This window comes from Sminthopsis crassicaudata, chromosome 4, assembly GCF_048593235.1.
Source record: "Sminthopsis crassicaudata isolate SCR6 chromosome 4, ASM4859323v1, whole genome shotgun sequence".
Classification (NCBI taxonomy): Eukaryota; Metazoa; Chordata; class Mammalia; order Dasyuromorphia; family Dasyuridae; genus Sminthopsis; species Sminthopsis crassicaudata.
Genome location: NC_133620.1, coordinates 23672418 through 23694758, shown reverse-complemented (window position 1 = coordinate 23694758; position 22341 = coordinate 23672418). Strand labels below are relative to the sequence as shown.

Genomic DNA, 22341 nt, shown 5'->3' with positions numbered 1-22341 from the left:
CCAACTCATTTTACAGATGAGGAAACTGAGGCAAGCCTAAGAGACTTGCCCAGGGTGACACAAATAAGTGTCAGAGGCTGGATTTGATCTCAGGAAGATGAGTCTTTCTGACGCCAGGCCTGGCCCCACACATCACTGTGCCACTTAATCACAATATGAATGAGGTTATTACAGAGTTATAAATCTTATGTAGTTTGAGCAGTAGGTTATACATATGTTTATAGATAACCAAGTGAGCACTTTTATAGCTCTATTCATTTTCAGTGCAAAACAGAAAGATTTGTTTCTCAGTTGATCACAAAGGTCTTGAAACAGTTTTTCTTCCTACCACATTCTTTGCAAATTAAAAAATTGCTTTGCAGAATGTTAACCAAGTAAAGTTTTAAAACTGTCAAAATGTTAAAGTAGCCCCACTGTTTCTAATATTGAGTGGTCTCTAAGCAGTGTTATTATAATGCAAGCAGTCTATTTTCTTTTCACAGACTTTTGCTTATCAAAAACATCTAAGATTTTTGGAAATATCTTGCATTTGAATGTATGCTAAAGAATATTTTAATGTATTATGCTTCTTGTTGCATTAAACTAAGGCATTTGTACAAAGCAAACATGATAGTCTTCCTATCTGTCAGTGACAGTTTTTATGACTCTCAGTGATAAATATAGTGGATTGTATTTTTTTAATTTGGTTTTTTACCTTCTATTTCTATATTTCCTCTGTCTTTATTGTCTTTGATCTACCTGCAGCACCTTCAATTAATTTTCTTTTTGAATGAGTTATTGTAATTATTTATGAGAAGGGAATATTATTTCACTTTTACAAATAGAATAAAAAATTTGAGACAGTTAATATAGGTTTAGTTGTGGAAATTTTCAAGTGATGAAAATAAAATGAATTATAGATAATATCAAAGTTTTGAGTTTTGGGAGTACTTTTAAATTTCACATAAATATTGTTTAACTTCTAACTTTCACATAAAGATCATTTAACTTTGAATTTACACATCATGTTCAAATATATAAAATAGTCTTATGACAAAACTAATTTACTGGTGTCTTGTGGCCATACTAGCTGATATTGATGGTGGCATAGCACACTGTGCTGACATTCATTATATGAATATTCTAAGAACCTTTATTAAGTGCCTAATATGTGTCTGGAATTGTGCTGAGCACTGAACAGCCAGTGAAAATGCATAAAATCTAGATATAAAATTCCTTATTTGAAGAAAGGGTGGAGGCTGAAGAAAAGCTAAACAGTAAAAAGGATGGGAAGGTAGAAAAGAGGCAGTTTATAAAGAATTTTGAAAATCAAAAGAAGTACTTTGTATGTTTTTTTGGGGGGGAGCCACCACTGGAGTTTATAGACTAGGAAATATGTGCCCAGATGTGCTTTAGGAAGATCAGTTTGGCAAATGAGTGGAGGATGGATGGATTGGGAAGAGACTTGGGCTGATTGGTGGAGGAAATAGAGAAGTGGCCTTCAGATAGGTAAGAACCAGGAGAAATTAGTGTTCCCAAAACCTAGAGGGAAAGGAGAAGAGTATGCTCAGCAGGGCCAACGGGGAAGTCAAATGAAGCCATTGTGCTAAATGATACCCGAGCTTTCTTCCAACTTCAAGTCTTGTGATTGAATGCACATCTATGTGATATGAGTATTTTCTTTTCTTTTTCTTTTTCCTGAGGCTGGGGTTAAGTGACTTGCCCAGGGTCACACAGCTAGGAAGTGTTAAGTGTCTGAGACCAGATTTGAACTCAGGTCCTCCTGAATTCAAGGCTGGTGCTCTATCCACTGCGCCACCTAGCTGCCCCCGTGATGTAAGTATTTTAAGCCATAAATCATTACTGTTTTCTTGTTAGAGACTAGGTTATTATTAGTAAGATTAGGTTATTAGCTCTCTCTCTGATATGTGAATCAGTGATGGGTATTCAAGAAGGGCAATATAACCTTATATCAGTAAGTATTTAGGAGAAGGAAAGAGCTTTTGACAAGGTCTTTCCTTTTATATTTCCCTGCTGTCAGGAGGTCACATTAGTGTAAGATCAGATGCTTCCCAATGGGTAGGGAGACTGGCATCATAAGAAAAGCCATTTGGAGGAAAAACAGTTGTTTGGGAATAAAATTCACAGCAGGAAACTTTTTAGAGAGGCAACACAAGCATTCTGTACGTGCAGGATCATACTAACAGCTGATATTCTTGTTTAGTAGCTGCCTTGTTAGCTCTTGATTCTTGGAAGGCCTATTTATAATATAAAATAATTGACTTTGTAGTTGAAGCTTCGTGAATTAACATTCAAGTCAAGGTCATTGGGGAGACAGTGATTACCTCGGACTGTACTTATACTATCCAGTTAAGAACAACAGAAATGGCAGCAAAAATAGCCTTAGCTGGCCATTGACACATGTGACTGTTAGTTCTTTTACACAACAAATTGGATTTACTCTTACTTTCCATAGGTCTTTGGCTAGGAAAGTAGAAGGTTTTGAGTCCCATTGCATTATTTGCAGATATATGTCAGAAAAATGGGAATCTTTGGGTTTAGTAGATGTAATAGACAATGTATTTTTCCTTTAGGATCAGATTGAACTCAGTGAATCAACAAGAATGGCTAATGGAGTCACCGATACCATGAAGAAACACAGAGTCTTTTTCTTATCTTGTGTGTAAGGGGGGGAAAAGGTAAGAATTTTTTTTAAATTTCTCTTTCAGATTTTACTTAAACAACATAATAATGCTGATATGAGCATGTTTATTAGTTTTTTTGGTTTCAGTATCACCTTTTTTCTTTCCTGTATTTCATAGCTTATATTATCACTGATTTTATTTTTTTCCAAAACTTGCCTGACAATTTCCGCAGTACTATTAGATTTTAGCATTATCCAGCATTGACTTTTGTCAACAATACTACCTATTTATTGCTCTAGGAAGACAATTGATTCTTCTTGCCTAGAATCAAAGTGCTTTTTACTTTTGCTTAAGCTTGCTTGGTGGAACAATGCACAGAATTGAGTAGCATTTTTGGGAGCTCAGAAATCTTAGAGTCTAGTAACTTATAAATTTTTCTGACTGCCCACATCAGTAATTTTACATCATTTACATTTACATTTTTACATCAGTAAAAAATTCTGAGCATGCACCCCCGATATGTATATATTTGTAAACCATATGTATGTACTACTCTATAACTATTTGCATACATTATAAAGACTAAACAGAAATAAAACTTAAAAAGAATAAAATAGCATTAAAACAATATTTGATCCAGAGATAAGGAGTCACTAGAACTGAGTAGGGGTAAAAGGCTTAGACCTTTACTTTAGCTTTGGCTGATATGTAGTATGTGTTTTGAAGAAGAGAGAAACTCATGGTGAGGGACCAATAAGGAGATTATTGTAATAATCTAAGTTAAATATTGTAAGAGCTTAAATTATTTTAGGACCAATGGGAATAGAGAGAATAGTCCAGGTAGGAGAAATGTATTGAAGATAGAATGACATAATTTGGAAGAAAGGAAGGAAACAAACATCAAATGCTTACTATATGCTAGGCATCATGCTAAGTGTCAGGGATATAAATAAAAGGAAATTAGTCCATGCCCATAAGGAACTTAGATTCCAGTAGAGAGAACTGAACACAAAAGGGTGCTAAAAGGGGGAAGGGATATGTAAGGAAGGTACCTGATGCTGGGATATGGTTTTAAAATTTTGAAAGTCAAGGAGGCGCTAACAGGCTAGTGGAGGCGAAAGAATTCTAAGTAAGCAGTTTAAAATCCTAAACGATAATGCTATTAAAGTGTAGCATTCAATAAGCTAGCCATTTTGGAAAACCCAATAGTGGTTACTGGATTGGAAAGAGTAATTTATGTCCTTTCCCAATAAAAGGACAATGCCAAGGAATTCTAATTATTGAACAGTTTTGCTCATTTCACACATCAGCACAATTCTGCAATCTAGGATTCAGCAATATGGGAACCAAGAATTAACAGAAGATCAGGTCAGAGAGGCAGAGGAACTGGAGACCAAATTGCCAATCTTCACTGGATTATGCAGAAAGCAAGGGAGTTCCAAAAAAACTCTACCTTTTTTTCATTAGCTAGTCTTTGACTGTATGGGTCACAACAAAATGGGACAAGAGATGAGAGTACCAGATCATTGTATTTGTCTTCTGAGGAAACCGTATGTGGGTCAAGAACAACTGGACATGGAACAACTGGCTGGTTTAAATTTTGGAAAAGGAAATTTCGAAAACACGGCTATACACTGTCACTTTATTTATTTGAATTATATGCAAATATATCATGCTGAGATGATTTTTATTGGAATGTAGCCACTACAACTTCTTGGAGCCACAAATGAGAGTTGAGTGAATCAAGTTATTTATCCAAGAATCAAGAATTTATCCAAAGGTGGATAAATAGCCCTAAAAAAAGACTCAGCAAATCTTCACAGTAGAGGGGCGAGTTCTCCCTGAACACCCCATACACCTCATAGGTTATTTATTGAGCAAAGAGAAGAGTATGAAGACAGTTGGGTTCAGTGGAAAGAGTACCGGATCTGGATTTAGAGGACCTGGACTTCCTCCCACCACTTATATTCATTGTGGGCATTTTCCTTCCTGAAGTCTTATGCTCTTCCTCTAGTGAGAGTATTGAACTATCAATGAGTTAATGCACAAACCTCATTAAGGGCCATGTGCCATTTCCTGTGTTCTGGGAATACAAAGATTTCTAATCCATTCACACACATTTGCTGGCTGGGTGATGTTGGCAAGTTTCCTAAACTCTCTTGCCCCATTACCTCATCTGAAAATGGGGACAATAATAACAGCTATGGTATAGGATTTTTGTGAGTCTCAAATAAGAGGCAAAATTTAAAGCACAAAAGGCAGCTAGATGGTTCAATGGATAGAGCGCCAGCCCTGGAATCAGGAGGACTTGAGTTCAAATTTGGCCTCAGACCAAGTAGGTATTAACCTACTAGCTAGGTGATCTTGGACAAGTCATTCTGATTGCCTCAGCAAAAAAGGCATTGTAAATGCTAGCTATTATCATGTCACTTCTGAGTTGAAACATTTGACAGTACCAAAGACTTGAGTGGTGATAGCTATTTTCTGGGTCATCAATAACTATAGCTCAGAAGGGTGAAATTCCTGCAGAATTATTTGCTGTGCAGCATCTCTCCAAGGGTTGTATCCCTGGATGATGTCACTGGGACTGAGCTAGAAGCAGTGTTAATGGTTTAATGTGTATTGCTGTTCCCAGGACTCTTGAACAGGGTTTTGTCACTGGGGGTTTGAAGATTGGTGTTGTTGGTAGTGGAATGGGAGGAGGATTCTTGCTCCACAAAAATTATTCCTTTTTGAGCATGGTTCAAGGTTGTGGCAGCTAGCATTTATTTATTTAATAATAATTGATTTTTATTTTTCAAAATAAATGCAAAGTTTTCAACATTCACCCTTGCAAACCTTGTGTTTCAAATTTTTCTCCCTCCCTCCCACCCACTTCCCCTAGACTATAGAGGGCTGAAACTTTGGAGAAGTATACTTGAAACAAAGATACTTACAGCAGGGTGTTAACTCAGTCTGATTGATGAGATGATGGTTCTCTAGTTTACATATACTTAGTACTTAGTATGGTGATGTAATGATTCTGTAGTTCCATATACACTTAGTATTTAGTGTGGTGATGTAATGGTTCTCTAGTTCACACATACTCAATATGCTATAATGATGTAATTGTAATAGGGTATTTAAGGGCTGAGAAAACTGGGGACATAGTCAGAGTGAACAGACTGGGAAGGAGACAGACTTGAGACTCAAGATAGAGACTTTAGACTATTTCTGACCATCCTCATGGTGACTATCCTGCTGAGACCAAGGCCCATCCAGAGGACCTCCAGAAAGCTAGCTCGGACATTACAGTAGACCATAAGTAATTCAATATAGGTTAAACATGTATAATTCTTCTAAACACACTTCCACATTTATCATGCTGCTTAAGAAAAATCAGATCAAACAAGAAAAAACAATAAGCAAACAAATAACAAAGGTGAAAATACTATGTTGTGATTCACATTGAGTTTCCATAGCCTTCTTTCTGGATGAGGATGATTCTCCATTACATGTCTTTTGGAATTGTGGTGGACTTGACCTGGTACTTGTTGCCTCTTGTGTGTCTCTTAAAAGACACTTAAGAAGTGTCTTCTCAGCCTTGCCATTCATACATAAGTGACCTTATTCTATCCCATCTTTTCCAGTAGATTGCCCCTTTCTCATCTCCACTCTGATTTATCTTCAGTTGTTTCCTTTCACAATAGGATTATATTTAGTTTAAGTGAATTGTTAACCTTGGTTGTAATTCTATCTCCTTTGTCTTATAAAATATAAGTATTCCAAGTTCTCCCCTTTTTTATAGTATAGCTGTTAAATTTTGTGTGATTTTCACTATGGCTCCTTGGTACTTGAATTCTTTCTTTCTGGTGATTTGTTGTATTATTTATTTGGCCTGGAAGCTCTGGATTGGGATTGTGGTATTCCTGGGATTTTTCATTGTGAAGTATCATTCAGGAAGTGACTGTGGATTCTTTCTATTAGGTATTTTCTTTTTAAGATTTCTTGAAATTTTATGCTTGACTTTTTTTTTTTTTTTTTTTTTTTTTTTTTTTTTTTTTGTTCATGGTTTTCAGGTTATCTAGTGATTCTTTTAGGCAAATGTTACATTTGGCATTCAAAAACCCAGCCTGTCAGAGTTGTGCCCTCTGTAGTAGAGTTTGAATGCTTGGCACCTCAGCTCAAGAAAGGATCTAAATATCCAGTACTTTGTCTTGCCAAGTGATCTTCAAGCTCCTCCTTCCTAAGACAATTCAGATGGAGGGAGTTCAATTTCATAATCTGATACTTATTCTCTCCCACACTTTGCTTCAGAGTCTCCCAAACTCTGAGCTAGCTCTGGCAATATGTGTATGAACCTCATCATCTTTGTATACATCCCTGGAAAGTATACTGATAAGTGAGTTATCCACAATATTCAGAATTTCTCCATTGACTATAACTGGTGCTTCTATGTATAGATGATGTAGTGTTTGCTAATGAAGAATCTCTGTTTCATTGGGTTAATTGTCAGGCCAAACTTAGCACAAACAGCAGAAAGTTGATCTTTGTTGAACCTCATTCTCAGAGCTTGCATTGAGTACATAGTCATCTGCAAACAAAAAGTTGTGTGCCAACTCTCCCTCCACTTTAGTCTTGGCTTGTAGCCCTTTCAAGTTAAATAATTCACCGTCATTGTGGTAGATGACCTCCATGCTTTTTCATCCTCATTGAAAGCGTCCAGTAACATCACTGAAAACATCATGCTAAAAATCAGAGGAACAAGCACAAAGTCTTGCTTCAATCCACTGGTGACTGGGAAAGCACAAGCTTGTCGTCCTTCATCCACAGTCCATGCAAATAGATCCTCTTGGAACTGACATAAAATATTGATGAACTTCTACAGATAACCAGTTATTGCCATAATTTTCCTTAAGATTGATAGTGCCTCCTTTGTTAGATCTATTGATATTGTGTATAGTCCTCTATTCTCCTCCCAGTGTTTCTCCGAGAGTTGTTGGGCAGCAAATATTATATAACCTGCTTCTAGGCCCTTTCTGAAGCCACACTGACTTGGGGAGAGATGAGACTAGAATTCAGGAGAAAAACTAGGATTGATTGTCTACATCTCTAAGTCTTCAGAGATGATGAATGGGAATGAATGTGGTCATCCCTAGGGAGAGTTTAGAGAAAGAAAAAAGAACCAGTACAGCTTTGTAGGGAAATATCCACAATTTGTGGTTGTGACATGGATGATGAACCAGTAAAGGATTGTCAGAAGGAGCAGTCTTATAGGTAGCAGGAACACCAGGAGTTGACCTATGGAAACAAAAAAGAGGAGAGAGGATCCAGAGGAAGGTAATCAATAGTGCCATGTTCTACAGAGAGGTTAATAAAGATAAAGAATTAAGAAAGGAGTTTTAAGTTATGAAGAAATGCTTTCCTTGTCTGGTCAAGGGAAAACCCTTATTAATGAGTTCTTGGATCCTGTGACATGTAGAAATATCTTAGTTGAATATTTACCAATGATAAAATAAAATATAATTGCCCCATTATGATTCTGAAGACAGTGTGCTGCTGTGCTTTTAAAAAACAGCAATAATTTATCAGTATCTTTTGTTTGAAAACCACCATCATTTCTGGATATGATTTCACCTGTATCCTTTTCCCAGAGATGTTAGTTTAAAAAAAAAGAGAGAAAAAAATCAACAAAGTTCAACATATGTAAGATTTGATTCCCATAGTGCACCGTCTCTTTAAAGAAATAAGAAAAGCATATTCTCATATCTTTTTTTTTGGGGCCAAACTTAGTCATGATCATTTCATTAATGTTTAGCTTTGTTTTGTTGTTCTTTCATTTTATATGATTTAATAATTGTGTGTATATTATTTTTCTGATTCTCCTTCATTTTGCATCAATTCCCCTGCTTCTCTCTGAAGATATATTTATCATTTATTATAGCACTGTCACTTTTTTACATTCTTGTAGCACATGTTAGTTAGCCATCCTCTAGCTGATGTTTTGTTTCTAATTCTTTGAGAATTCAAAAATGCTGCTATAAATACTTTGTTCTAATTGGGACTTTTGACCTCCTTTAGGGTATATGCCTAACAAAGTGATCTCTATGTCAATGGTTATAGGCATTTTAGTCACTTTTAGCTGTGTGATAATCAGCAAAAGACCTAACTCAACTCTCTTAAACAAATTATATACTAGATTTTGGTTTCTATCAGTGTTTTGCCTCTCAGAGTTCCCCATGCTGATTTAATTACAAATCTAGACCAAAAAGAAAAATAAATCCAAATTAGATGTTTGGTGTTTGTTTTTTATTTAAACTTTATAGGTTGAAAATGCATTTCTATTTCATACCATTAGTTTTCATTTAGTTTAGATTTTAGCTTGTTTATTTATAGATGAGTAATAGTTTAGTTTCCTTTCTTAGACATTAAGTTTAAACAATAATTACATATCATGCACTATGCTTGGTGGGAAGAAGAAAGGGAGAGAGATATACTGGTTAGATTTGTGATTTTACTGATGTGGAAAACATCCTAAAGAAATATATAATAATACATGATAAATACAATTTGTGGCTTCATCCATATCTTCTCTCATGTTCTTTTTCTCTATCTCTTCATAAACCCTGGGAAGTTTTCCTTTTATATATATGTAAAAAACTAATAAAACCCAGCTTAGTTAAATGTCTCAGAGAGGTACATAGTGCTCTGTTACATCATATGGGAGATCTCCTACAGAACTTAAAATGAAAGATACATTTTTGGCCATGGCTAATTTGAGAATTTGTTTTGCTTGATTATGAATATTTGTTACAAGATCTCATGCTCTAATTTAAAAAACCTAGGGGGAGAAATGGTTATCACCTTTTGGAGGTATCAGATATGACTTGATGGAGTAAATATTTTAATTGGTCTTCAAAAGTGGTTGGATGGGCTTTTCCTCTATGTACTGTAGTACTATGTTTTGGGAACAATGCAAGTTAATGAATAGAGAAATATCTGAGAACAGTATGGTGTCTGGTATAGCAAGCTTTTCTAGCTCTTGGATGAGAATCATGGAATGGAGAATTTGTTTTGATCATTTGGAAATAATTGTAATTGATTTAGAAAATGTTTCAAATTTTCCCCTATTTTTATATAGATTACAAACATTTATTCTTGTCTGACTTGGGCTTTGCATATGTACTAATAAATGCCAAATTCAGTATAAACTCTTGATTTTGTTTCAGGTTTAAAAAAGTCACTTGAGTGGTGCTTTCTGACCAATGGAGAACTATTTCCAAGCAGAGGCATACAACCTGGACAAGGTTTTAGATGAATTTGAACAGAACGAAGGTGAGCATTTCCTTTGGCATCTAAGCACACATGTAACCACAACGAAGATGATGGCAAGGCCTTGTAAAGCAATGCAGCAGTCTTTTTTTTTTTTTTTTTTTTTTTTATTTATTTATTTTTTTTTTTTATTATATATATATTTTATAATATTATCCCTTGTATTCATTTTTCCAAATTGCCCCCCCCTCCCTCTATTCCCTCCCCCCGACGACAGGCAATACCATACATTTTATATGTGTTACAATATAGTCTAAGTACAATACATGTGTGTGAATATCATTTTCTTGTTGCACAATAAACATTAGAATCCGAAGGTACATGCAACCTGGGCAGACAGATATTAGTGCTAACAATTTACATTCGCTTCCCAGTGTTCCTTCTCTGGGTATAGTTATTTCTGTCCATCATTGATCAACTGGAAGTGAGTTGGATCTTCTTTATGTTGAAGATTTCCACTTCCATCAGAATACATCCTCATACAGTATTGTTGTTGAAGTGTACAGTGATCTTCTGGTTCTGCTCATTTCACTCAGCATCAGTTGATTTAAGTCTCTCCAGGCCTCTCTGTATTCCTCCTGCTGGTCATTTCTTACAGAGCAATAATATTCCATAACCTTCATATACCACAATTTACCCAACCATTCTCCAACTGATGGACATCCATTCATCTTCCAGTTTCTAGCTACAACAAAAAGAGCTGCTACAAACATTTTGGCACATATATGTCTCTTTCCGCTCTTTAGTATTTCTTTGGGATATAATCCCAGTAGTAGCGCTGCTGGGTCAAAGGGTATGCACAGTTTGATAACTTTTTGGGCATAATTCCAGATTGCTCTCCAGAATGGCTGGATTCTTTCACAACTCCACCAGCAATGTATCAGTGTCCCAATTTCCCCACATCCCCTCCAACATTTGTCATTATTTGTTCCTGTCATCTTAGCCAATCTGACAGGTGTGTAGTGGTATCTCAGAGTGGTCTTAATTTGCATTTCTCTGATCAGTAGTGATTTGGAACACTCTTTCATGTGAGTGGATATAGTTTCAATTTCTTCCTCTGAGAATTGTCTGTTCATATCCTTTGACCATTTATCAATTGGAGAATGGTTTGGTTTCTTATAAATTATGGTCAGTTCTCTATATATTTTGGAAATGAGACCTTTGTCAGAACCTTTGTTTTTAAAACTATTTTCCCAATTTGTTACTTCCCTTCTAATCTTGTTTGCATTAGTATTATTTGTACAGAAACTTTTTAGTTTGATGTAATCAAAATCTTCTATTTTGTGATCAATAATGATCTCTAGTTCTCCTCTGGTCATAAATTCCTTCCTCCTCCACAAGTCTGAGAGGTAGATTATCCTCTGTTCCTCTAATCTATTTATTATCTCCCTCTTTATGCCTAAATCATGGACCCATTTTGATCTTATCTTGGTATATGGTGTTAAGTGTGGATCCATATCTAATTTCTGCCATACTAATTTCCAGTTTTCCCAACAGTTTTTTCCGAATAATGAATTTTTATCCCTAATGTTGGAATCTTTGGGTTTGTCAAAGATTAGATTGCTATAGATGTACCCTTTTTTGTCCTTTGTATCTAATCTGTTCCACTGATCTACCGGTCTATTTCTTAGCCAATACCAAATGGTTTTGGTGACTGCTGCTATATAATATAGCTTTAGATCAGGTACACTTAGACCACCTTCCTCTGAGTTTTTTTTCATTAGTTCCCTTGCAATTCTTGACCTTTTATTCTTCCATATGAATTTTGTTGTTATTTTTTCTAGGTCATTAAAATAGTTTCTTGGGAGTCTGATTGGTATAGCACTAAATAAATAGATTAGTTTGGGGAGTATTGTCATCTTTATTATATTCGCTCGGCCTATCCAAGAGCACTGAATGTCTTTCCAATTATTTAAATCTGATTTTATTTTTGTGGCAAGTGTTTTGTAATTTTTCTCATATAATTCCTGACTTTTCTTTGGTAGATGGATTCCCAAATATTTTATACTATCAACATTTGTTTGGAATGGAATTTCTCTTTGTATCTCTTGCTGTTGCATTTTGTTAGTGATATATAAAAATGCCGAGGATTTATGTGGATTTATTTTGTATCCTGCCACTTTGCTGAAATTTTGAATTATTTCTAGTAGCTTTTTAGCAGAGTCTTTGGGGTTCTCTAAGTATACCATCATGTCATCAATGCAGCAGTCTTTAGAAAACCAGGGAGCAACAAAGCAAAAATTCTTACTTGCATTTCCTAAGCTTACAAAAACCAACTTTTCTTTGATTGCCTTTTTTTGGATGAGAACTGCCTACATGTGTGAATTGTTGTCATGAGGATATTTGCTAAAATAGATGAATATAAAAGGAAGGTGGTCTCACAGATTAGTTGTCCTAGCTAATCCTGGTACCAGTGTATACATGATGAAACATACATCCCTCTTTTTGGTTAGAGACGTGGAGATCAGTGGGCATTCAGTATTGCATTCATTGTTAGGAAAAAAAACCCTGGGTCAGTTAGTTTTGCTTAATTATTTTTTCTCAATGTGATAAGAGAGGATTCCATTTTGGAGGGGGCAGGGAGTAGAAGCAAAATATATTGGGAAATGAGGAAAACATTAAAACATTCAACACTAAAATAAAAACACGTGAGTAGTTACCCACTCACAATGTTCACTGTACCAGTTTACAAACTGATGGTGTACTTTCTTGGATCACTTGAGCAAACTAAGAATTACTTAAAAGGATAGATAACTTGATATCATATAGATCATATAACACAATATCCCAAAGCATCTATCTATATCGTTTCCATTTTTTCTAGTCATTATTCACTGGGAACAGAATATAGCAAGTCAGGAAGAGAAATGTTCTTTTAATCAAACCCTATAAATTTAGAACTGGCCTAGACAGAGAAATCTAATTAATTAGTAGCTCTAGGAGTATGCACAAGCTTTCAGTTACTTTGAGGCTTCAGCCTAAGGGGTAGAAAACATTCAGCATGACCTATAGGGACATTGGGGTTACATCTGACTTAGTTTAGGCAACTCTAAGCTTGTGATAATAAAAGCTCATGTTTGTTTAGGAAGTACTTTAAGGCTTATTATAAAAGATTTGTTCTCAACATCTCATCCTGCGAAGTAGTACAAGTATCTTTTATTTTCTTTTCACAGAAGAATATCCTTAATTTAGTGATGAGAGAAGTTATGAATCCTGACAGGGAAAGTATCTAAGACTGAATTTGAACTTAGCATTGTGCCAGAGAGATTAAGTGACTCATAGTGATCACAATTAATATCAGAGCCAGAACTGAACTCAGAATTCTAAGCTCAGGTTCTACTCTGGCCATTGATATTTGATCAGTATATGCCAGAATTTACCTCAAAACCCAGAAGCAAACCATTCTCCCAGGGTCAGCATTACTTCAGATGGGTTTAGTTCAATAAGCCTGTGAAATACCAGGCACTCTGTTGGGCAGTGGAATAAAATGGGATATAAAACCAAAAATGAACAAATAATGTCTGCCCTCAAGTAGCTTACATTAAGATACCTCATGTGAATAGATAAGGTTGTAATGATGGTTTAACATGGTCAGGAATGCTAATCATTAGGCAGTTAGAACAGATTTTCCCTAGGAAGTAGCAGCATATAAACCAAGTCCTGAGAGATGCTGGAAATTCTAAAAGGTAAAAGTGAAATCCATAGCAGTTATGGGGCATGAACTGTGCAGAAGCATGTCCAGAGACAGGAACCGAAAATAGCATAGACCCTTTGGTCTAGGATGTCACATTCATGAAGAGGAGTAACATGCAAAAAGCTGGAATGGCAGGAGATGACTTGATTGAGAAATACTTTAAATGCTAAGCTAAATAAATGACTAAATGAATGAATGGATATCTCTCTCTACTTTGAGAGATTTAGGAATTTTGACCAACCCCAATTTTACAAGAGTTATGATGAAACATGTTATTACCTCCTGATACAGAGGTGAAGGACTCAGAATGCAAAATGAGATCTATTTTTAGGACATGACCAATGCTGGAATTTATTTTACTGGAAAGTGCTACTATTAATTATATATACTCTGGGCCCGCTACTGACTTGCAGTGGGCACAGTATATGCTGGACTGAGCTCTACTCTCTACTCATTGAGAAAGAACATCCTGTCAACCTCAGTTGTCTTGGGCTCAAAGATGGTTTCAAACTGTAATTTTGTTCTTTCATTTCAGAATTAAATTTTGAGGCATTATTTTAATGTTGTTTGGGAGGGATTTGCAGAGTTTTGGTAAGTTCTTGTCTTTACTCTGTCACCTTCTGTAATGTTAGGTTAATTAAAAGGGACATACAGTGGTCTGATAGTAGAAGGGAGGCTGTGGCCTGTTGCATTTATTCCCTGATCATACCACATCTGGAACCCTTTCTAGGTACTATATTTTAAGTGATTAAATTTGATAGTCTGGAAAGAATCTAAAAGGAAAGCAGCCAGGATAATTTAAGTCTTTAGATTTTACTGCGCAGCAATTTGTTAAGAGAATTAGAGAAAAGAAACTTTGGGGAGAAGGGTGGTGATAGCTGTGGTCAAATATTTGAAGGGCTATCATGGAGAAGGTTTAAACTTGTTCTGATTAGATCTTAAAGTCAGAATGAGGAATCACAGAGTGAAAGTTGTAGATTTGATCCTTTTAGAATGTCTAGAGACATTCAAAAGTTGAGGGAGCTATTTCAAGAGGTTTTGGATTTCTTTTCCTCAGGGGGGTGTTATAGTGAATTTTTTTTTTTTTTTTCATGCATGGATTGAACTAACTGGTCTCAGATTTTTTTTTTGCAATCTTGTGAAGCCCTCTAAAATCTGATCTCCACTTCCCTTTCCATTCTTCTTATACTTTGTCCCTCCAGTCATATTCCTACAAAGATATTCTGTCTCCTGACTGGGAGCATAATCCCACTAGTTGTGCTCCAGAGATTTAGTAGGCACTTGCACTTTGCCAGGCATTGTGTTAGCCCTTGAGATAATAAAAGAAAGGCATGGGCTAATGGGGGAAGTCAAGACATAAAAAGATGTCAGTAAATTTATTAAGTACCATTTAAGAGCTTATAATGTGATGGAGAAGACAATATGCAAACAACTATGTAGAAATAAGCTATATACAGTATAAATTAGAAATAATGAACACAGAGAAAGCACTAAAATTGAGAAGGATTAGGACAAAAGTTTAGCTGGGATTTGAAGGAAGCCTGGGAAGTCACCATTCAGAAATGAGGAGGGAGAGCATTCCAGACAGGTGAAATAGCCAATGAAAATACTTGGAATAGAGAGATGGGCTGCAATTTTTGAGGAACAGAAAGGAAGTCAACGTCCCCAGATCACAGAGAGTATTGGTATGGTGTAAGAAGAATGCAAAGGGAGTGGCAATTTATGAATGATTTTGATCAGCAAACAGGATTTTAGATTTTATCCTACAGTTAGTCAAGAAAGAACACAGTGAAACCTTCACTTAAGATCAGTTTGATAGCTGAGTAGAAGGTAGACTGAAGTGGGGAGACATTTGTGGCAGGGAAACTTGTGGGAGACTATTGTCCTAGTCTAGGAAGGGGAGGATGAATGCCTATCCCACATTAGTTGTGGTTACATTGGAGAAAAAGGGGCATTTTTTTTTTTCCTGAGGCTGGGGTTAAGTGACTTGCCCAGGGTCACACAGCTAGGAAGTGTTAAGTGTCTGAGACCAGATTTGAACCCTAAGAAGGGGCATATTTGAAAAATACTGCAAAGATGAAATTACCAGGTCTTGGGTGAGGGGGAAGGAGAAAGAGAATGAGCAGTTGACAATACAACTAGGTTGTGAGCCTGGGGAATTGGGATTCACATCCTGAATAGTTATGACGACATCAGTTGATTAGAGGTCAATAGAAAAGCTTGGACTGGATAAGTAAATTTGAGAATCTTCCTCAGAGAGATGATAGTTGAATCCATAAGAGTGATTAAAATCATCATGTGAAATAATATAGAAGTAGAAGAGAACAAGATCTAGTACAGACCCTTGGGAGACACCCAAGTTAATAGGGGTCATCTGGATGAAGATCTGGCAAAGGAGAGCAAGAATGAGCAGTCAAATGTCTTATACTCTTTAGCCATCATTTGCCACATCTGCATTAAGTTCATTCCATTTATTAAACTAAATGATCATTGTTTCTTGGTAAAAATCTCATGTATGATAGGATCATAGTTTTAGAGGTAGAAATGACCTTAGAGTCCATCTAGTCTAGCCCCTCATTTTAAAGATAAGGAAATAGAGACTGAGAGCACTTCTAGATTACACATGCAGCATTAGCTTGATACTTTTAAGATTTGAAAAATGTCTTTAGAAATAATGTAATCCATTCACATCCATTTTATTGATGGGGAAAGTGTTTCCCAAAGAAGAGAAGTGAAAAAGATGCAGAATGAAAAGATGATGGTTTTTTTTAGAGTTAGTAAGAGATCTGAATTCTGCTTTTAGCATTTATCAAATGTCATTTTGTGTTCAGTGTCCCTAATCTGTAAAATGTAGATTGTCCCTCCTCACCAGGTTGTTGTGAATAGCCAGTGAGCTAATATTTAACAAGAGCTATTTAGTCTTAAAGCTTTACATAAATGATAGCCACAGTGATTATTTATTGCCTAGGTAGCAAACTACCTAGCTGATCTAGAATAAGAAGTTCTTGAGCTTCTCAAATTTATCATCATTTTGGACAGAATCAGCTACATCCAGAAAAGTAACACTGGGAAATGAGTGTAAACTATTATTTTTACCTTCTGAATCCAATTCTTCCTGTGTAACAAAAAATTCGGTTCTACACACATATATTGTATCTAGAATATACTGTAATATATTTAACATATATAAGACTGCCTGCCATCTGGGGGAGGGGGTTGGGGAGGAAGGGAAAAAATCTGAATAGAAATAAGTGCAAGGGATAATGTTGTAAAAAATTACCCATGCATATGTACTGTCAAAAAAAAAGTTATAATTATAAAATAAGATAAAAAATTAAAAAAAAAAAGAAAAAAGAAAAAAAAATAAAACTATGGAGGTTAAAAAAAATTTATCATCATTTTCTTGTCCCTCGGTAATGAAAATTCACTAGTAAATGAATGTCTTGAAAACGTTGTGTGCTAAAATTCAGATCTAAGGAATGACACAAACTAGAACTTTGCGTTCAAGTTATTGTAATATTCTCTTGATATTTGCAGTGCTCTGGAATAGCAGACAAGACCCAAGCTCAAATTGAGATAAGAATTTTGTATTAAAAAAACAAAAAAAACAACAACCTTCTTTGCTTGTGGGCTCTAGGATTTTAATGGTTTCCCTGTTTGATTAAGATTTAGAACACATAACTATAGGAAAGAGGCTTAAATGTGTCTTCTTCTCTGTAGCTAAGAATTACAGGCATTTTTGTCTTAATAACCTTATTTTTGACCAAGATAACAGGAAATCCTGCTAATCAACTTTGTCTTGGTGTAATGTTACCAACTTACTCATTGCTTAAACCATTTATTTTTCAGATGAGACAGTTTCTCCTGCATTATTGGATAAAAAATGGAATCAGCTTCTAGACCCTCATCTGCTGTCATTTAGCCCAGATCTGACCGGTGTGAATGAAACAGCAATTCCAAGTGAGTCGCAGCGGACACAGAAAACCTTCTCACGGGCTCATTGTCCCCTCCTTCCATCTGTGGAAGGAGGGGACCACTGTCCTAATGGAAGAGAGAGTGTTTTAAAGCCAGAGACTTCCACCATGTGCATTGAAGATCATGCTACTGTAGAAGAGCAGCTGATGAAGAGCAGCAGTCACTGGGATGATCAGTGTGGTGTCGTGGACAGAGGAGAAGAGAAACTTGGGAATAGAGACAGTCTACCTGAAGATAAAAACATTCTTGTTGTAGCTGTCATGCATAATTGTGACAAAAGGACTCTGCCAAGTGCTGATTTACTGGATTGTCATGACTACAATAGCCATTCGCTGATGGATACTATTAGCTTTACACTGGATAATGAAAACAGACAGAGTGATCCCTTTAGTGTTATTATCAATGGGGCTGATGAAAAAGACATGAACACAGAGAAACCAGGGGTCCACTTGAACCAGCTGCATGCCCAGGCTGATCCCGTTAGCCAATTATGTAATGCTTCACCAGAGAGTCACTCTAATGACTGTTCCCTCTCTCATTTAAAAGATGATATTAATATAAGTAGAGACCCTCCCGTTTTAGGAACTGCAAGTGGGGGGACCAGTGCAGTGACTTTAGCACAGAGAACATCTGAAAATCCTGCTGCTGATGTGCAGGGGACATGTATACCCATTGAGGCTTCTGCTGGGAAAACGTGCTGTCCCAGGACAGATTTAGAGACTACAAATTGTTTTACCCATTTGAGGGAGCGGGTTTCAATGGAAGAGGAACCTCCAGATGAGAGAACAGCTGGAGAACCCTTTCAGTCTGAGCTCCCTCTGTTCACTGACCCTACCCAGCTGACTGTGTCTGAAACAGGTGATGGCTGTGAGCAGGTTTCCTGTGGGCTTGCTCCCAGTGAGCCCAGGAGAGATGAAAAGGAAGGTTGTGAACTTGGACAGACTCTGGACACAGCAGAATCACTTGGGACGGTGGGACACTTTTTAGTGTCGGAGGAAGTTACTCCTAATGAAATCAGTAGCAGCCCACTGAGTGGACAGAGTGAGAGGCTCCTGCCGAGGAGCCAGCCCGCGGAGGCTTGCAGTGACAGTGGGGAGAATGGGGCAGAGTCAGGGATCCTTCTAAAAGGAACGTGTATAGAGGAGCTCGAGGGGTATGGTTTCCCTGCTGTTCTGGACGTGCCAGGAGCAAATTCTCTGTCTAATGGTTGTGATTCCTATGGAATGCTAAACCCAGTTATTGCTTGTATTCCAAAGACTTTACCCTCCAAGGAAGATTCAGTCACAGAGGAAAAGGAAATTGAGGAAAGTAAATCAGAATGTTATGGGAATGTTTATGAGCAAAGAGGAAATGAGGCCCCAGAAGGGAATGGGCTTGTCTCAAGCAGCACTATTGACCAAATGAAAAAAAATTATGTCCGTAATCTTGGTAGTCAGGTCCTATCCGTTCAGGGGCAGTCGACCCCTCAAGCAGTAGCTAACGTGCCCCCTGTCAGTGTTCCTTTTGGTGGGGCCAGACCGAAGCAGCCCACCAATCTTAAGCTGCAGATTCCAAAGCCATTGTCAGAACATTTGCAGAATGACCTCCCTGCTCACGGTGGCACTCATGCTAAAAACAAAAATGAGGGGTTTGGGAAAGCAAAGTCAGGGGAAAATTCCAAAGCAGCCACGTTCCCTAATGAGACGCTTAATTCCTCCATTGCCAGTGCAAACGGAGACCTTGTGGAAGAGGACGAGGCTGTGGTCTCTAGTAGCCCGTGCCTTGCAATGGCCTCTGACAGCCCTGATAACGATCTCAGAGCCAGTCAGTTTGGCGTTCCTACTAGGAAGCCGTTCACCACTCTGGGCGAGGTGGCTCCTGTGTGGGTCCCGGATTCTCAGGCTCCAAACTGCATGAAATGTGAAGCCAGGTTCACCTTCACCAAGAGGAGGCATCACTGCAGAGCATGTGGGAAGGTAAGGTTCTCGCAGGATCTCAGAAATAAGCACAGTCCAGATTCTGTCTTTCCTTTTTGAGGGGGAAGAGGTGAACTTAGTGGTGGTTGTTATGGCAACCAGGGAGTGCTAAGCTCATCAGGAAATGAGCAGATCAATAAGTCTTTATTAAGCTTGCCATCTTACTACTTACTTTGTGCCAGGTAAAAAGATATGATATACATCAATATCAAGTATAAATCAACCTGGTTGGGATTAAACATATTTGATTGTCTAAGGAACAAGAATTGAGGAAGTGTTAACTCTGTTATTTTTAAAGAGATACATGTTTGGTTAAGTGAGCCATTTAAAAATAAGGAAGCTGGTCATTCTTACTACTTTTATCTTCTTTATTATAAATATTATAAAATATTACCGACTTGGAAAATTTCGATAAATTTCATTTAATTTTTGAAATTATTGTAAAGCTGAAAGTTGTACTGTGGTCTGTCCCTCTCGATTTTGATTTTTAAAATTTCTTTTACAAGTAATTTGTTGAAACCTGGTCTATAATGTGCTTTTCTACATGTATCACTTGATAACTTCTGATCTTTCTTTACCTTAGTTAAAAAATTAGTCTTTGCTTATACACTTTTCTGGAGTTATATTTCTACTGAAAACAGTGACCTCTTGTTATACTCATGTTTGTTTGTTTGTTTGTTTGTTTTACTCACGGGTAGTGAACCAGAAAGAAAACTGATTGGTATATTTATTTAATCTAACTTAATTTCTAAATTAAATTCAACAGAGACCTGAAGCTTCAGGTCGGGTATATGTAACATGTGCTAGAGTAAAAAAGGGCTCTAATTAAAACAAAGTCTCTTCCCTGGTAGAGCTTTTGAATCTTGTAAAAGGATGCGACACATCCACAAATGACCTAGTGCAATATAATAGGATGGAAACAAGTGTTGTATGAGATTTTAGGGAAGAAAAACCGTTTCTGACTCTGGAGATCAGGATAGTCTTCCTTCTGAAGAAAATGGCATTTAAACGGGGCTTTTAGGGCCTAGTAATTTCATTGATGGCTGAATATGAGAGGCATAGAAGGCTCAAGAAATAAATGTGAATAAAAGGCATTGAGAAGAAAACAGAGGACATAAAGCATAGGCCAATTCCTTAAAACACTGAATAATGAAGAGTCAAAAAAGAGAAAGAAGCCTGAAAACTATGGCCTGAAATTGTGGAATTTCAGACCAAGAAATTTGCATTTTACTTAATGGGCCAATAGGAAGCAATTGAAAGGATTATGGTGGAAGAATGGAGTGATCCAATCTTTGCATTAGTGGTCTAAAGCTATTGATGATGGTATCAATATGTAGTAATGAATGCCCTGCACACCTGGTCAGGAGCCATGTATAATTCTCCTGGCTCAGTCACTGACTAACAGTAATTTAGGTCAAGTAATGTGTCCCCACTGGATCTCTTCTTCCTTACCTATGAAATGGGGAAGTTGAACTTGATATTTTCTAAGGTTTTCTTCAGTACCAGTAATCTATTTATTCAAGAGATAGAGATTGCAAAGAAGAAAAACTGAAACTAATTCATAAACTAGATGATCTACCTTGGAATTATGGAGGAAATAAAATTGAACTTGCTAGTTTTCCAGTTCTGTATTTGAAAATGCATGAGGTCATTCCCTCAAACATTATTAAGCACCTGTTGTATACAATCTATTATGTTTGTGTGGACATCATGTGAAAATAGGTTGAGGAACACATGTTGAAATAGAGAAGTATACACATCTGTGAGCAGCTAGGTGGCACCATAATGCAGAGTGTAAAGCCTGAAGTCCTGACTTCAAATGAGTCCTCACACACTTATTATTGGCTATCACCTTGGGGAGGTCACCATTTACCACTAGGTGGCGCCATAGTGCATTGGTATTGAGCCTGAAGTCAGGAAAGACTCATCTTCCTGAATGCAAATCTAGTCTCAGACACTTGTATGACATTGGGCAGGTCATGTCATCCTTTGCCTCAGTTTCCTCATACGTAAAATGAGCTGGAGAAAGAAATGGCAAATCACTCCAGTATCTTTGCCAAGAAAACCCCTCGTGGGATTACAAAAATTGGCCCAACTGAAATTACTGAACAACAGCAAGTACATATTGGTGTATAATTAAGTGTATAAGAAGAATCTAGAGTTATAGATATTGGATGAATGAGATAGACATTGGGCGAGAGAAATCCTTTTTGTCTTACACAGCCTGTGTCTTTTACAACAACCCACAAAATGTACCAGTCTGAGTTCTAATTGAGAAAATCAACTGGGAAATCACAGTGAGTCATTTTTCTATCCCAGAACAACTTAAGAAGACAGACAGGGAACTGTGGATGCTGGAGGGGAGTTGACCAGGAGCACAGTTATGGATGGTGGTGATGATGGGGAACAGTATAGCATCCAGAAATAATAAGGGAACTGAGTCAGAGCATGAGGGGAGGAAATGGGGTTAAAAAAAGATCTCATGGAATCTTAGAACTAGTGTTAGGTATAGAATTGGTGCCATCTGGCAATTCTTTCACCCATTACCCAATTCTGATTGATTGAGGAATCAGGATGGAGAGGAATTGTTATGAACAGGGACCATAACTGATCATAGAATAAGTTACGGAAATGTAGCTGTGTGGATCTGAGTCAAAAGCAGATCACTGACTCAGGTCTAATATTTAACTCACCACGTAAACCTGCAATGGAGTAAGTGAAGCAGGAGGCTCAAACCAAGGGGGGGGGTAGCAGTTTAGTGTTTCTGAATCTGCAGAACCTC

The 22341-nt window shown here is 37.0% G+C and overlaps 1 protein-coding gene across 6 annotated transcripts in view; it reads left to right on the top strand.

The window, feature by feature from the left end:
* ZFYVE9 (zinc finger FYVE-type containing 9) overlaps positions 1-22341 on the top strand; it is a 172670-nt gene that overhangs the window by 78578 nt on the left and 71751 nt on the right. For 5 of the 6 annotated variants that reach the window (XM_074265932.1, XM_074265934.1, XM_074265936.1 and 2 more), the window contains 3 exons: positions 2574-2678; positions 9833-9938; positions 17479-19559. In XM_074265932.1, coding sequence (XP_074122033.1) covers positions 9869-9938; positions 17479-19559 — 2151 coding nt within the window. In that variant the 5' untranslated portion in view covers positions 2574-2678; positions 9833-9868. The remainder of the gene's footprint in view (positions 1-2573; positions 2679-9832; positions 9939-17478; positions 19560-22341) is intronic. The other variant, XM_074265935.1, reaches the window with a different exon arrangement.